The sequence below is a fragment of the Cryptotermes secundus genome, unplaced genomic scaffold (genome assembly GCF_002891405.2).
Source record: "Cryptotermes secundus unplaced genomic scaffold, Csec_1.0 scaffold3, whole genome shotgun sequence".
Lineage (NCBI taxonomy): Eukaryota > Metazoa > Arthropoda > Insecta > Blattodea > Kalotermitidae > Cryptotermes > Cryptotermes secundus.
In genome coordinates this window covers 110,481-127,906 of record NW_019724584.1, presented here as the reverse complement: position 1 = coordinate 127,906, position 17,426 = coordinate 110,481, and the positions used below count along the sequence as shown (strand labels likewise).

Below are 17,426 nucleotides of genomic sequence, written 5' to 3'. Positions count from 1 at the left end.
AGCATAATGTGATATTACAGGTTATACTGAAGCTAGAGCATCGCAAAGAGCTAGTTCCAGTCTCTCCTCCATGCTCCCTGGCGCATTTCTACGCATGCTATAAAAGTGTGTCTATTAGCTTCGTCGTGTAACCAACCACTCGAAAACTTGTGAACAACTTTCCACGAATTTTTAAACTCGTGAGTTCTACTGAATTTTAATAACACATTCAACAATAATGAGCCGACATACCGACCTGCATGCGTCTCTGCGAACATATTGGGCAAAACTCTGATATTCATCAGAGCGAAAAACGTACCCAAAGAACTTCGTACAGAAAAATTTATACAAATTTAATGTCCCATACACTTTTTCCTTATGTCTTAATGGTTTTGTAGATAAACAAAGGACCTTTATACGTACTTTGGCGGGCACGCGGTAGCGCAGTTGGTTGAGGCACTATGCTAGAAGCCGGAAGGTTGCGGGTTCCTTTCCCGATGATGTCACTGGATTTTTCAATTGACCTAATCCTTCGAGCCGCATTATGGCCTTGGCATCGACTCAGCCTCTAACAGAAAACATCGATGTGGCTCTTATGGCCAATATGTGATCCATTTTTCACTGCCTTGTTAAAATCCATGTGATGGCGAAGGATATGATAAGGTGATGGCGATGATAGCTTGTTCACTCCACCCGGCACCGCCTGGCGTCAATATGTCAAAACATTCCTTCCACCTCTCCCAGCCGGAATCCGTTAGTCACGTGGTATGTTAATATTATTATTATGACTCTACAGCCCTTTGTTGGGCCTTTCCCGCTTTCTCAGTTTCTTGATCCTATACACAGTCAGTATGACTCCTTGGACGGGAGATCAGTCCGTCGCAAGGCCACTACCTGCACACAGAACAAGCGCACACAGATATCCACGCATTGAGTGGGATTCGAACCCAAGATCCCAGCGTTCGAGGGAGCGAAGACAGTTCATGCCTTAGACCGCGAGGTCGCTGCGATCGGCTTTATGTTAACATGCCAATGGTAAAAGTCCTCTGTTGGTCCTTTCTCTGTTGGTGACCTTACGTACGGTGGAAAATTGTGTAGAAATAGAGCAGCTCTTCGATGTGAGACCCTTTATCCCTTCAGTTGTAAAGGCAGTCAGACAGAAATGTCCTACAATTTCTTCACTATCACCAAGCAGGTTGGTGTAGCGGTCACCGTCTATACTCGTATTTGTAGGACGTTTGCTATGAATCTGTACTGGAACGTCGGTTCTTATGTTATTCGTGGTTTCTTCAGTCTGTCCAGGCAAATTCCGGAGTAGTGCCTCGATTAGACCATGATTTTCTCTGATTCATTTTGAACCAATCGTCCAACAATTCGACGCTACTCAGTGTGTCTAGTGACATCATCATAATATATTATTTTCTTCACTGACTAAGATGACGCTCCGCCAAATTGTAGTGGGTGGAAAATATTAAATTTCAGAAAAATATATCGTATTCAAATCCCGGTGTAATGTCATGTTCAATAAAGGTTATTAATTTATTTATCGACTGCGCCTGTGATGTTCTCTAAACTGCAGTGAAACAGCTGCCATCATGTGTTTCATATTAGGCTTAATTATTTTACTCCCACAAGGATCTCACAACAGAAATTTATAAGAAATTATATCTACAGGCACATATTTGCACCTATATAAAATACTACAGGATGGCCACTTGAAATCCGCAGGAAATTAGAAATATTAATACAGGAATTATATTTTTAGATGTAGCCTAATTTCAGAGAAAACCATTCTTGATCAAAAAACTAAAACAAGAGAAAGGATAGATACTATTTAGAAGAAAGAGCGAAGTCTGTTTATTACACAAATTTTTCTATGATTCACATATACTTAGGCAAAAATAAGGCGGCGCCATAGCTCAAGCGGTTAGTCGCTGGCTTCCCTCCGCGGCGGCCCGGGTTCGATCCCGGGGTCTGGTCAAGTGGGATTTGTGGTGGACAAAGTGGCGCTGGGGCAGGGTTTCTCCGAGTACTTCGGTTTCCCTTGCCAATCTTCATTCCACCAAGTGCTCCACAATCACCCTCACCTATCATCTGGGGCTGGTACAATAGGCCAGAAGTGGCCGCAGTACAAGGGACTTAGTCACACTCCACTAGCAATAAAAAAAATAGAGCAAAAATATCTTTACTACTCCAGAAAATCGCATAATGATGAAAGCTATGCAAGGGCGTTACCTACACAATAAAAGACAAACACAGAATAAAAGCAGGAAAACATCCACGTCTCCAGTGGAAAACGAACCCAGGAGAGTTCTTGTCCTATAGAGAACGGCCACTAAGATCGGTGTATGTCTGTACTAATTGATTTTATACATGCAGTAACAATGACACGTCATGCCAACAATGTAATGTCCCCAGCAGTCCCGGCGGACACGTTATGTAAAATATTACGAGGTGTACACTGCACAGAATACGAAGATGGAGCACATACATATGTCAATGGTGTTTGAAGTCACATTTAATATGTTCCTGTTTGTTTCCCACATCGGTAATCTCTCGCGAACCGCAGATCCCAAACATATACGTGCTCTTCCATCCCTACACAGTCACTTGCTTTTATGTAACATAAGTAGGCCCATGTTGCCGTGCACACGCGGACAGCACTGGTGGCTTCCGCACCAAAAGACACTTATCAAATTACAACCGAAAACAGCTTTCCAGCTTCCAGAGTACCACTGCCTTAATCCTTTTGTTCTTTTTGTGTTTTTATTATTATTCTCATTGGGGTGAGACTGAGTCCATTTGGTACTGCGGACACTACTGACCTATTGTACCAGCCCCAGATGATACGATGGTGATTGTGGAGCAGTTGGTGGAATTAAGTTGGGCAGGGGAAACCGAAGTACTCCGAGGAAACCTGCTCCAGTGCTAATTTCTTCACCACAAATCCCAAATGACCAGGCCCGGGCTCGAAATCTGACAGCCACGGTGAGAAGCCAGCGACTAACCGCTTAAGCTACGGCGCGCCCTAATCCTTTTCTTTAATAAATGAAGAAACCTAGCAGAGGAGGGGCAGCACCCCTATACCCCAGTTTCTTGTAAGGCCTTGGTCTTGCCAACCATGGTTCCGCCTCTTACGATTTAAACTATATCCTTCTCAACATGGATTCGTTAAACCAAATCGAACTTCGTTCAATTTAACTGCCTGCTTGAACACAATCTTACTTGCTTTTTCTTTGAAATTTAAAATTTACCCATCTCAACATGGATCTGTTAAATTACAATCAACTTCAATTTAGTTGACTACTTAAACACAATCGTAACTACTGTTTGCTTACATCGGCATGTTGCCCACCCTGATCTCAGTTACGTGCATCTTCACGTAATATTTTACACAATGTAATCGGTTTTGTCTCGTGCCAAAACATATTATTTTTTTCAATAATTACACAACATCGTCTATCCGCGTGTACGGAATATGTTTCTCTACCACATTTGCCGTACTTTCTGCTGTGCCTATAACAACTTTCCATCTTTACTTCATATTTTCATCGACGCAATATACGTATTTATATATGTGAAAATTCATCACATTCATTTTTATTCTTTGCTAATGATCTGTAAATTTGACTGGTAATCAGGTCAACAGAGGATTTCAAATATTTACAAGCTGACGTTTATGTAGCACAAAGTGATATTTCACTAATTACATGGATCTGAACACTCAGAACTCTATAAAACTGCCATATTTGTGACGTGTTAACGACTGTGGTGCAGGTCTTTGTGTTATGCACGAGAGTAAAATTAGTTTCCATCAGCGCGTTAATCGCGAATATCCTGAAGCCCGGACCACTTATTCATTTCATTTTTTTCTTCCCTGGATGGTTTTTATATTCTGTACGTCTCTTGAATTCGATTGAATCTTGACAATGTCTCGGTCGCCTAGAATAACCTTACATTGCAGGTTCCAATTAGACTGACAATATACTGTGTATATATATATATATATATGTTGTATTCGATTTTATCTGTCTGACTTTTCTCGCAATTATGGCTTGATCTTGGGATGTTTGAAACGGAAGACAGTTTATTCCAGAGGACAACTTGATATTTTGTTTCTTCTAGACTTTTTCTAAGAGAAAATAACGCCCGTTAAACTGAGTAGGGGCCTTTTGATTCTTGCTGTAAGAAGTAATATAGGCCCAGTCGTTCAGTCAAATGTACCAAAGCTGCTAACAGTGCATATCAATTTCTTTATGTTTGCGGAAGGGGCATGGTCTCCCCGGAGGATGTCTTTCCTCTGTACAGTCCCAGTTTCTTGGATATTTTAAGCGCCTGCGTGTTACAGCTTTCGCTAGTTTCAAGCACTCTGAGAGAATAATGATCATAAATATCATTACTGTCTTTACTACTATTCTTATTACCACGACAAGTACTGCTACGTACTCGTATTATTCACGATATCTCAACGTAATTAAAAACTGCGATGAAAGTGTTATACCACGCCATACACATTAACACCCGTGGTGAAGGGATAATTTTTCGGAAAACTGCAGGTGACGGATTCATGGCGGGATATATCCCAGCGGACAAGCGACCGATTGGCGGACTCCACCTGGTAGTGGAGTTCCAAATCCTGCATTAGTAAAATGGAGGCTGGTTTTGTTCAATATTCCATCTCGAAACGAAAACAATCCCCGCTTCTGTCAGTGCTGTGTCATCTGCACAGATTATGTGCAATTTTACGAACTGAAACAATAATCCGTGCGGTAATCTGAAAGGCACAAGCCGTTACAGCTTATTTCAAGGTAAACTTATTATCCCAGTCATTCTTGCGTAATTGTTAGCGCTTCTGCTTCGTGCCCGAGAGGAACTTGCTTCATATCTGAAGAATGCCGTCTTCTGGGATGTAGCGCCGTGTAGATATTGTGTTAACCGACGTTTCGGGGGAACGTATCGTCTCCCAGAAATCCGCAAGCGAGAAACCAGCGTGAGCAGGTAACTGCAGCTTACGCTAGTTTCTCGCTCCAGGATTTCTTATACCCTGAAGATGGAGGCGACACGTTTTTCCGAAACGTCGGTTAACACAATTCCCACATGCGCCACATCCCAGAAGACGGCATTCTTCATAGTCACTGCCGTGAAAACCTCAAATCTTACTCGCTTCAAATCTGTTCTCGTAAACTGGCCATCCTCACTGGTTTGTGTCCTGAAGTCCTACTGACGGTACATGCAGTCATAACCCGACAGTGTCAACATTGAAATGCATGACATCTCACAGGCACTGGCCTTACCTCTATAGTCTCGTCGGAAATGGAGAATCTAGCATAACGCAATCACTTTTAAACTGAGTACAGAAGTCTCAACGAGTACCATTGTAAGATAAACAATGCTGCATTCACAATTCGTGCACTTCTCTGTTTAACCTTCAATACATATAACGTATCATAAGATCCAAAAGTTTGTGACGATGGTAAATTGTTACAAGTAATGTGTTTTTGGGCATTATCCACTGCTTTGTCTATTCTTAAAAAAACCGTCCTGTTTATTTCTCAAAACAGAGCGTTTCAGGGACTGGATTCTGTCCCCGTCCTCAGGTAAAACCTAGTCAGTTGGGTCCAATAGACAGAACTAGAGATAGGGGCTAGCTCTGTTTATTGGACCCAACTGAGTAGGTTTTACCTGAGGACGGGGACAGAATCCAATCCCCGAAACGCTGTGTTTTTAAAAGAAACAGGACGGTTTTTTAAGAATAGACAAGACGATGCATAACGTCCAAAAACATATTACTTGTGATAATGTATCATATTTCGTATTTTCCTTCGTCTTTCAGTCGAACAATTAGAGTCATTTTATCAATCACAGTTCTGCGCTGAATACAATACACGTCATAAGAGGTTAAACAGTTCCGTCCAGTGTGACTAGTAAAGGTTTTTCTTATTTCAATCCTTCATCCCTTACATGTTTTGGTTTTTACAGACCATTCTCAGACGAACATCAATACAATCGGAAGCCACTATTACAATATGTTTTTGAAGGTTAAAATATAATCATATAATGCTGATAAAATACAATGGACATAAAATCTAAAGTTTTTAACAACTGCANGCTTTCCAGACATAGTGATTGCTGTAGTACAGTTATACTCGGAGTGTGTATTTCAGGGAGACTTGTATAGCTCCCGCGTTATCAGTACGTGAAGACAAGTGAAGATTGTGTTAAGAGATTTGTTGTAGGGTTTGTAAAGTGTGGAAACCCGTAATATTGTGATCATTAATTATAGCCGTTATTTGTAGATTGTTAAATAAACCCAATTAACCATCTCTACGGCGTCTTCAGTAACGAAACACGTTACAATATGTTAAAATATTTACAATTAGTTTGTTAAGATTTTTGTTGAAAATTGTAAATCAAGTTGGTTCGTGTCCTATTTATTATTTCTTCTCATGAAGGGGCCAAATGTGTACGCTTTGTAGTTCCTGAGAAGAGGATTCCTTAAAGTCGTCCCGTAGATGTTCGTGGCCCGCTCTGTTGATACTGTTAGCGTGACGGAGCAGAATGAAACAAATCAAACAATACATGTACATGGTACGTTTCGAATCTGTCACATGAAGCACTTTCGTGTACCATGCTTGCTACTCTGTGACATCACTTCCTTTCCAAATCCTTATTATTCATTCATTTTTATGGTTTATTTAACAGCTCTGTTAGTCGATCAGACTATTGTTTATCTACTAATGGATTATCTAACGATTTTGTAACCACCTTACACTACACGGCTTCGAACAATAGGATGGCAAATGAATAAGGAATTGGACAGTTTGAAGAAGCAAGCAGTTGTGGCCTAACTTGAGGCATTATGCCAGAATTCTCCTAGAGAAATGAGGAAAACCAAATAAACCTTGACTCTCGGCGGAAATTCGAACTGAGCCCCTTTTGAATACAAGCCAACTCGCTGGGCCAAATCCTGATTCACTTCGAATTTTACCACGAATATTTCAGCTGGATTGCTATTGATCTCTATTTCCATTGCCTTAAGCATGTTTTCACACCTACCTACCTACCTACCTACCTACCTACCTACCTATGGCTCTACAGCCCTCTGTTGGACCTCGGCCGCTTTCTCAGTTTCTTAATCCTATACACAGCCGGTAGGACTCCTTGGACGGGGGATCAGCCCATCGCAAGGCCGCTATCTACACACAGGACAACACAAACAAAGAATAAAAGCACACAGACATCCATACCTCGAGTGAGATTCGAACCCACAATCCCAGTGTTCGAGCGGGCGAAGATGATTCATGCCTTAGACCGCACAGCCACTGTGGTCGGCATGTTCTAACAGCATCACACTATTCGCTGCAACAGTTTTCTGTACACTTCTATAATAACTGAATAAGGCAGAGTCATTCTTAAAAAGCTAACAGTCACTCAGACAGTCAAGTAGTTCCCTGCCTTATCTTTGCTGTGGTCAGAGCAACTTATCTTCAGAATTTTACCTTCTATATCCTTGCATGCTATTTCATTCAGATCAATTTTAATATTATCCTCCCAACTACACATAGGTTTCCCTTTCAAGTTTCCTGACGTCTACACATTTCTATTAAATAAATAATTGAAATGCAGATAAACAACAACTACGTATATAATATTTTAATTGAATGAAGTCACTAAAATACACAAACATGTGAGACTATATAGCCCACCGTAAGGACAAAATAAGATCGCATGTAAAGTACACTGAAAACAAATGGCAAACATAGCTGGCCAATTAGGACCCTCTTCTTGAAAGCAGAGACATACTTCCGGGGACAGATGGACGAAAAGGTGTAGCAAGAAAATGTCGAAAAATAATATGAGCTATTCGTATTTTCTGTCATTTCAACTGTAGGTTGTGGAACCCAGAACACTGCGCCCAAAATAGCGTCATAAGCACTGCAGTGCTAGAACCGACAGAGGACGTGAATTAGGACGCAACTTGTGAAACAACGTGCTGTCAGGGTCCGCTCGCGCGGGATCTTACAAGCCTGCAGGTGCTGTCGAGGAGGGCAGGTGGTAGCTCACCTGCCAGACAGCAACAAGTACCAACAAAGTATTGCTTATAGTCTGTTCTTTGTATTCTGTCTCTTCACGAATATCAAGGTACATCGATTTCAGTTACTGCTGGATCTGTGTTCTGAGCTGACGGCTGACAGGGTCGAAGCAAACTCCCCTCATGAAATGTATTTTCGAATATAAATTACATGAAGAACTTTTCGTATGCTTTCCATAAGCTGCCCACTGATATTTCAGTACACACGATGCATTATTTATGTATTTACTTTATATTTAATTTACTTATTCGCTTAATTACGTATTTTATTCATTCTTTAATATATTTACTTCTTTGTCTAAATGTTTGTTCTTTAATTTTTGTCTTGCTTAATATTTGTTTCAGCTTACAAAAACCACTGTGGTTCGTTTGTAAATGTGAACTTGATAATAAGGCGTGATATTCTCTTGTTTTCAAACCTTCCTACATGTTGATTCTAAAGGGTTCTGACGGTGGTGGATAACACAGAATTACTGGGTTTTTTTTTTTTTTTGCTTTTTTCCCATCGTCCGGAATTCTAGGACATATATATTTCCTAGAATTCCGGACTGAAAAAATCCAAAAACCCAGTAATTCTGCGTGCTTCCTAAATTTTGTTCCCAATTTCTTCGGTAATTCTGACGATTTCATTTTTAAAACTTCTAGAAAATTCCCAAATTTCATTTATAATCTCAAAATGTGTAAATGCCAGGTCTCCTCATAAATTTCACAACCACGTAATAGAGGAAGTAGATACCGCTAATATGAACACGGGCCAAGAAAGAAGCTACATTCTGCTGCGGGGATAGAACACCTTTCGGGAACACTACCTGCTAGACACAGAGCCCACATTTGACTGGATATTCCAGCAGTGACCTACTGCACCGGCATTCAGAGCTGAGCTAAAAATAGAGCAGGTTTGTTGAGAGTGCCGCAGCTCGCGAGGCAGAGGTTTCGTTTAACGACAAAAGTTGTTGCTTATACACGCCCCCTACGTAGACTTACAGTAAATAAATTTGACTCGACAGCAGTCCCAGCTTCAACTCCTGCTTCACCATTGTTTGTCCCTACTCATCATTAAGGACGCGTGTTGCATGACGCTGTGTCAACTGCTAAGTCTGATACCGAATAACCAACGGCAGGTGTATGAATATACAGTACATATATATATACAGGATTTGAGGTTCTCACAGCGGTAGTTATAAAGATTTAACGCCGTGTAGTCCGTTAAAAGTCAACCGACGTTTCTGAGGCACATGTCGCCTACATCTTCAGGATAGAAGAAACCAGCGCTACTTGTCACCTGCTTTCACGCCGTTTCTTGTTCGGCCCTGAAGACGTAGGCAACATGATCCTCCGAAACGTCTGTTGACACGGTTGTTCCTTGGGTATTGTTTTATTTAACGACATTCTATCAACTTAATACCCTATGTCGTAGTCAATAACTGAGATTTGCATCTGGTTCATGTCAATTTCTTCAGTTCAATGCTGAAATAGTGCCACGGAATGGAAGCGTGTTGTCGCTTGGTCGCTTTGTCTCCGTAGTGTGGCCGTCAGCCGTTCTGGATGAGGTGATTAAGAGGAATATTCCGGAGCCCCTACTGGGAACAGAATCCCGGTCGTCCAGTATGTGTTCCTGTCAATTTCCTGACTGAATTACACAGCAAGCTAGAGGGACGAGGTAACAAGAGTTCTCAACCTGAGGGAATTATCTGGATTCCGGAGAGAAAGAGGGGACGCGAAAAGAATTTTGACCCGAGAGGGAAGGTGTAATTAAATACGGAAGAAACTTACAGAATGAGGAACGCCAAAATTTGTACTCTCCTCTAACATATTACAGTTAGGGTGGCCATAAGAAAGATAAGGTGGCGACGCATACAAAACAAGTGTAGACGTATATAGACATATACAAAATTCTTGTCGAGGAATCCGAAGACAGGGAACTATGCGAGAGACCTAAATTTCGACTGGAGAAAAATATTATAATGAAACTTAGGAGATAATGGGATATCAAGGGATTGTCTGAATTTGACCTTTTCAAGTTAGGGTCAGATAGAGGGCTTCTGTGTTGACAGTGGTATACCTCTGGGTTCTACAGCAAGGAGCTCCGAGGAGAACTCACATATTCTGATTTTCTATGGCAGATTTGTAGGTCTATAAATCTTGTTGTCTTCTTCAGACAATGCAAATTTATATTCCAGGAAGGCAAGGCACTTAAATGTGTGTAGAGCCAAGGAGTAATCAACTGAATTTATAATCAAAGAATGAGATTCAAATTCAGCTGATAAGTTAACACGCTAGACCGTTGAGCAGATAATTATGATTGAATCTCCGACAATCTAAATTTGATCGCTTGTAAGAGTAAATGTGCTACACGTTATTATTATTATTATTATTATTATTATTATTATTAGTAGTAGTAGTAGTAGTATTTTGCTCACATTAGGAATGCAAGATGCAGCAGTGTGCAGAAGCTAAATGTGAAAAATGGCATGGAACTCAGTACTCGTGAAACTACGATTATATCTTTTTACTCGTAAGAGCAACAGTATTAACGTTAATTACAAATTATCTAACAGTTTAGTATTACCTTTCCAGCGTGCCAAAAATTTCGGAATTTTCTTATTATAGAATCTAAGCTCTACTTGCACAGCCGTCTCCATTGCATGTGCACACGAAACTAAAAATATTATGTGCGATTTGTTCCATTGCACTCTATTTTCCAACTCTCTATAGACTTATGATTTTGTATAATATTCTAGCGCGGTCTGGACTTATGGACACTTTTGTTGTCTGGAACTCCAACAATTTAACTGATTCATCGAAACTCTAATATAAACAAAGAAATCTGTAGCTCTATGCTATAATACAATTTGTATTGCCACTTGTGACAACAACAGTTTGGTTAAATGTCTCAGCACTTGAGTCCAGCTGGCAGGCAATATATCCACGTTGTCTCTTATCAGTGTCTTTAAAAACAAACTAGGTTGCTCAGCATTCTGGATATTGTTAGTTTTTGTGTACCTAGAGGTTGAGATGCATAGTAGCGCGATATGTTCCTGCAGACATACTGATATTTCAGCACACCACAGACTTCTTGAACTGCCACTATCAGAGCTGTTAGCATTGTGTGTAATAATGGATATGGTTTGTTTACCTAGACCCTTAGTCTTATTCCTTTCACTTCGTTTCCTGTTGCCTTATTATCAGCTCCTTCTTTGTTTGTTTGTAATTCTTTTCGCAGTGCTTGCCTGTAATTGGCTGATGGGGTCATTGGATTTTTCAATTTACATAATCCTTCAGCCGCACTATGGCCCTGGGGTCGGCTCAGCCTCTAACAGAAATGAGTACCAGGAATCTTCCTGGGGGGGGGGGAAGGGAACCGGCACTTAAGGCTGAAAACCGTACCTCCACCTTATCACCCTCCTCTGGCTCTTCACGTCTTCTTTGGCTCGTTGTACTTTGTCCTGGGAATTAAGAATATCTCTATCGTAAATTTGCGTCAGGGGATTATACCTTGTTATACAACAATCGCTCCACTTATGGCTGCTCTTGCGTGCGCCATCCCGCGTCTGTCGATACTGCTGTCACCAGCCTCATTGCTCTTGCCCAATGTGCCATGTGGCTCTAATACAAGGTCAAAATTCCCACACTGCTTCTCTAGTTCTTTACGGTATTACATCACGAAAAATGACTACTTTTACAGACGTTTTAAAAATAAGAAATCTTACTATCTTTACAGTAAAATTTCCTTTTATCGTAAAGCAGTTAAAGCTAGAGTTAAGTGTGGCGGACTTCGGTGGGGGAACTTTACTGAGAGTCCCAAAGCAAGCAAATTTGGAAATAACCTGCTTTAGGGAAAATACATGTATATTCAACTTATTGTCAGCTTGAAGTTCATGGTAGTCCTTAATTTGAAACTTTCGAAATGTCTGATTAATTCAACAAATATTTTCAGCCAAAACATAATATGCCGGTCACGGTAGCCGACCGGTCTAAGGCATGCCCTGTCTTCGCTCGCTTGGAAAACGGGATCGTGGGCTCGAATCCCACTCAGGGCATGGATGTTCAGTTTGTGTGTGTGCGTTTTCTGTGTTTGCGACGAGCTGATTACCCTCCCAAGGAGTCCTACCGAATGTGTAAGATCTAGAAAAAACGAAGTGAACGGAGAAGTTCATGGAGGTAGGCCTAGGCCCATTGGGGCTGTAGTGCCAAGGAAAAAAAACAACATAATATTCCTTGTGCAGGAGTTTTCCCCTCCCTTTCAGATATTTCTGATTTTGTATCTTCAACTTGTATTTCAAGTTCGGATGTCTGAAGCCCATAGATGTTTGAGTGCAACTAAATCTGTCTCACTTAACAGTATCCCTGCTGCTCCAATACCTCTGTACCTGTTCATATACATGGTTCTAATCTAAGCTGATCTGAGCAGTGTTTTTATATTTCATGAGAGAAAGTGGCAGTTTCCACTATTTTCAAAGAAAGTCAAAAGTCTCTGCTATAAATTACAGGAACACGCCTCTTCTTAATAATTATTTGTTTTTTTGTTCATGTCCATGTTTCGCATTGCCTAAAATTTGAATTAGATCCTCTTCAGCATGTTTTTTTTCCTTTTGGTCCTACAGTCCCAATTTGGGCCTTGATTTACCTCCATGAAATTCTCCGTTTCACTTCGGTTTACTAGATTTAGACATTACGTAGGACTCCTTGGGCGGGTGATCAGCTCGTCGCAAGGCCTCTACCTGTACACAAACACAGGAAAACGCACGCGCACACACACACACACACACACACACACAAACACTAAACTCCATGCCCTGAGTGTGATTCGAATCCACGATCCCGGCTTCCGAGCGAGAGATAACAGTGCATGCCTTAGACCGCTCGGCTACCGTGACCGAGCCAGCATCGTTTTACTACATCCAAATCTACCATCACCAATTTCATGTTCTGTTCTGGAACCTCAGTGTGTTTAATAATTACTTACGTGATTCCATTACTACTCTAGCTATCCATTTTTTGCCGACGATATCAAAATATACTGGACCATTATTAAATTCCCAAGACTGCAATCTACTACAATCTGACATTGATTTTATGCAAGGTTTGTTCACTGTTAACTATATGATACTCCTTATAGTAAAATAAGTGTATATAATTCTCAAAGAAAACCAACAGTCTGATCTATATTTATGAATTTTGTCAATTCTCTGCCACCCGGCCCGAATATTTAATGACGACCAGGGGGTACATCTGGATCCTAAACTTAATTTCCATGATCATGTTGACTATATTTCCTCAGTGAATTAAGTTACTGACATTAAGTTGGCGGCATAACATTTCCTTTCTTCCTCTCGGATCTCTATGTACAGCAAAAACACAAATAATTTTTAAGTTCTTGGTAATTCATTTAGCAGCCCCAAACATTTGGACACTACACTACAATTGTCAAAACTATTGTTACCATTTAGAGGTTATCGATATGTGCACTACTAGTAACTCTGTACACACTAAGTTGGCCTTTCAGCGCCAGTCATACATTCTGTAGCAAAAGCAGCTTTCCCTTTATACAAGCAGCTGGCCTCACGCAGAATTTGTAATATTAATAAATGGATGGCTTGGAAGGTCGAGCCACCCCAAATTTCATACAATGACGTCGTTCTGCTTGTTTTCCCACATTTGGTTTTATTAAACCACAGAACACACTTCCCCCGTTGCAGAGGTGTCGCAACTTTCTTGACTGCAGTGTCCCTGGCGGAAAATTACTGTAACTGCATGTGCATGCCTTGATTCAGAGCGTTACAAATTGTAATCTAATGTCTGAAATTTCGCAAGTATTATTTTGCCTGATTGTTTCACGTTAAATGTCCGAAGTTGTAAAGATCATTTGTGCTCATCCTGTACTACAGTTTACTCTAGTTAGATTTAAGCTTGAAAACGCCTCTCTTGTTTGGAATTCTGGGAAGTCTACTGATCCCAACAAACTGGAACGCATCCAGCAGAAGTTAGCAGCCCTTTGTTTTAATTGTTTCTTTCCCCATGTTTATTAACGTCATGCTTACCTTCAGAGTACTTAAAATTGTACGCCTTACGTACGAGGAGGTACAAGTATTACTTTCATTTTTCAAGTTACCTTGGTTCTACATTCTGCCCTTCCATTTTGGAAACCATTCGTCTGAAGTTCTTTCTCCTACATCACACACTTGTCTTCTCACCGCGTAATGGTAGAACGACTGCAATGATGGAATTGTTATTACTGCCTAAATTCCTTGTTTTGTCTTTTGTTTTTGTTTATATGTTTCTTCTGTTTTCATCTTTTGCCCATGCTTACTTTAAATTTCGACTTTGGTTTGCTGAGTAAAGTAAGTAAAGCTATCCCTGTACCAGGCCGTGAAGGCCCATAGGGTTGTGAGACGTTGAGGGTCCCACATTATCTAGGCAATCGGCTCTAAGATGGCGGTAAGGTAAACATGTAAATATACAAATAATTGACTTAAATTGTTACTGTTGTTACTATAGGATTTCACTATTTGGGTGACGTACGGATTTTGTGTAAGTTACATTTATGAGACATATCATCAAAATTTCATGCCGTTTCCATGTTTGTAATTCTTGACCGACGAAATAAATTTCGTGCACAGAATTCTTTTATCTTCACGATAAATTCTTAAATTGAATTCCAGATGTTTCACTCCAATGGTTACTTATTTGTCGTCAAAGGCTGCACCATAGCTCAGGCGGTTAATCGCTGGCTTCCCAGAGTGGCGGCCCGGGATCGAGCGGGAGATAGCAAGAAAATATACAATAAAAATTGTATATTTTCTTGTTACCTCTCGCCGAATTAGGCTGGTAATATGTGATTAAATAGCTGTGTAAATATGGCAGGGGCTGTCCAATAATTGGGATTAGCTTTTTCTAAGCGACCCAACTGAGTAGGTGTCTTCCCCATTCACCTGAGGATGGAAACAGATCCAGTTTCCGAAACGTCATGTTTTCTATTTTCTAGATTACCGGACGATGTAAAAAGTCCAAAACCTGAGTAATTCTGTAGGCTATACACCACTGTCAGAACCCTTTAGAATCTAATATATGAATGTTCTGCATAATTTCTGGTCGCTATATAAAGTGACGCTCCCATATCATAAATGCGTGCAGGCGCCATGTTTCTATTACTATCACAGCATACGTGGTTGTAGTGACCGTCAGTGGCGTACCTTTCATACCAGATTTCCGGAAAATCAGTCAACTGATTCAGACGTTGGAATGAGAAGGCACACAGAGAGCATGTTGATGCCATAAGCCTAATATTGTCCTTAAGGAAGCAAGTGATAATAAAATGGGCTATTCTTCGACAATTCTAAACAACCACTTTCTGAAGGAAGATTCTTTGTCATGCAGTTTTTCAACTCAAGAGGTATGTAGTGCCGGAAGACAAAATTCAAGGCAATTTTGCACGGTAATTTCGAAGGAAATGATAATTGTGGTTCTAATATATCGTTCGCAATTTTCATGGCAAGATCAGGAAAACAATGGCAGACCTCCACGAGAATTGCCGGTGTTCAGACAGAGATTCGATCCGGGTACCTTCCGAACACCGCCGGTTAGCAAACTATGATGGATCGCCAGCGCTGACAGGTGATGACAGATGTGGGACATTTGGCGGCTGGAATTTGTTTCGAATTTAACGAGCGATCAGGCTTCAAATTCGAGTCAAATGTCACCCCTTCTGTCAAGGTTCTTGCATTTAAAAATCTGAGAACCATTATGCGGATTTCCAACGTTTGGGACCGCGTAATTACCTACCACTGTCTACCGGTATCTATTGTATTCATATTTTTGTTTTCAGATACTAATTTTACTTTCTTTTGGCCTCGATAATTCTTCCCTTAAGCAAAAGATTGCTGTATACGTAAAATCTGAAGCTTCATTGTGTTCCCAAAAATCTGGCACTGAACCTTATCTTAGCCGGATGAATCATGTACACGACGTCACGTCGTTTCTCCTATCGACGCCTAGGTTAAGTTAAGTATGTCCTAGGACCTACATGGTTGCGGGCGAAGGAAAAGAATGGGATATTAACTGCGATTGTATTAAATGCGCAATCACCGGCATTCGACAAAGTGTGATTCTCCTCCTCGGTAGTTTGGCGGGGGCGTAGGCGTGCATCTGGTCATGATGCTAAAAACTGACAGTTATATTACGGATTGTCATACAAAGCGGTTGCTTAGGACACGTTCTTTGTCTACCTAATAACAGCTAGCTCAAAGCGAATATGACAGGTCTATTTTTCGGCCAGCATTCCATAATTTTAAATTGGGTTAGTATTCTAAACTGCAATGAGAAGCACCACGCCGAGATATGAGTCTGACTTGTGTTCCGCTGCGTCGGCAAATGGTCTTACGTATTAACCGGCATCGTATCATCGTAGAGTAACAATGCACTAGCCGGGGGACACACAACAACTTAAAACGGTGCTCTCTGACTGCGTTTTGGATCCCAAAAGCGGTTATTGTTACGGCCGATCATCGCGAGTTACCGCTGTGCTTCCGTCACATCTCTGATTTCGCACAACAAGGCGTTGCGTAGATCAATGATAAAATGACTGGTGAATGCCACTGTTTACATCACAAGTCTGTACTGCTTTTTAAGCGTGGGCCATTCGGGCCAATTTTACTTCCTTAACCATTCCTTAATTGACACATTCTGCTGCCGCGTAAGGTCAACAGCTCCGTGCAGGTCAAACTGGTCCACTCATCTCCCCTCCCCCTCTCAATCTAAAGAGTGTACTCACCGGATACAAGCAGTAGCGGCAGGAGCACAATGGCGAACCGATGGATGATTAATCCTGGAGCAGTATCCATTATTGTAACAACACACACGGTAAATAGTCGAATGTTTTTCATCCGGTATTTATATTCTCGCACTATTTGTAACGATAAATAACAGGACTATTACTGTTTCCATCTCTGACATTCATTTCATATGCTGAAACAAATCACAAAACACTCTCCCCTGTCCACAAGAGGACTTATAATCTAAAAAAAAAATATCACGCAAGAAAAAACAACACACACACGCAATAATGGTCCAGAAAAGAGAGGAAGGGAATATTGAGCGTTCGAGCAGCTACAACACTCCTACTCGCCGTGCTACCAAAGTTCGGACTGTGCCGCGCAGCGCTGCTAGCTACCGAGCCGCTCACCCGTAGTACTACGCGCGGACACTAGGTGGGGGGCAGAGCGCACGCACAGATCAATATAACGTGGAAGACGCATGGGGTGGGGAAATAGACATGACAATAAAACCCTGTCGATAACACAGAAAACTGAAGTATTGGCGGAATAAGTCAGCAACAATAAGCCATTTCGATGTGGAG

General features: G+C 41.1%; 1 protein-coding gene across 3 annotated transcripts in view; it reads right to left on the bottom strand.

Moving 5' to 3' along the window:
* The window catches only part of LOC111862247 (nephrin), a 601,827-nt gene extending 584,627 nt beyond the window's left edge, over positions 1–17,200 (bottom strand). For all 3 annotated transcript variants that reach the window (XM_023847459.2, XM_023847461.2, XM_033750600.1), the window contains exon 1: positions 16,842–17,200. In XM_023847459.2, the coding sequence (XP_023703227.1) occupies positions 16,842–16,953 (112 nt within the window). In that variant the 5' untranslated portion in view covers positions 16,954–17,200. The remainder of the gene's footprint in view (positions 1–16,841) is intronic.
* Positions 17,201–17,426: the final 226 nt, after the last annotated feature.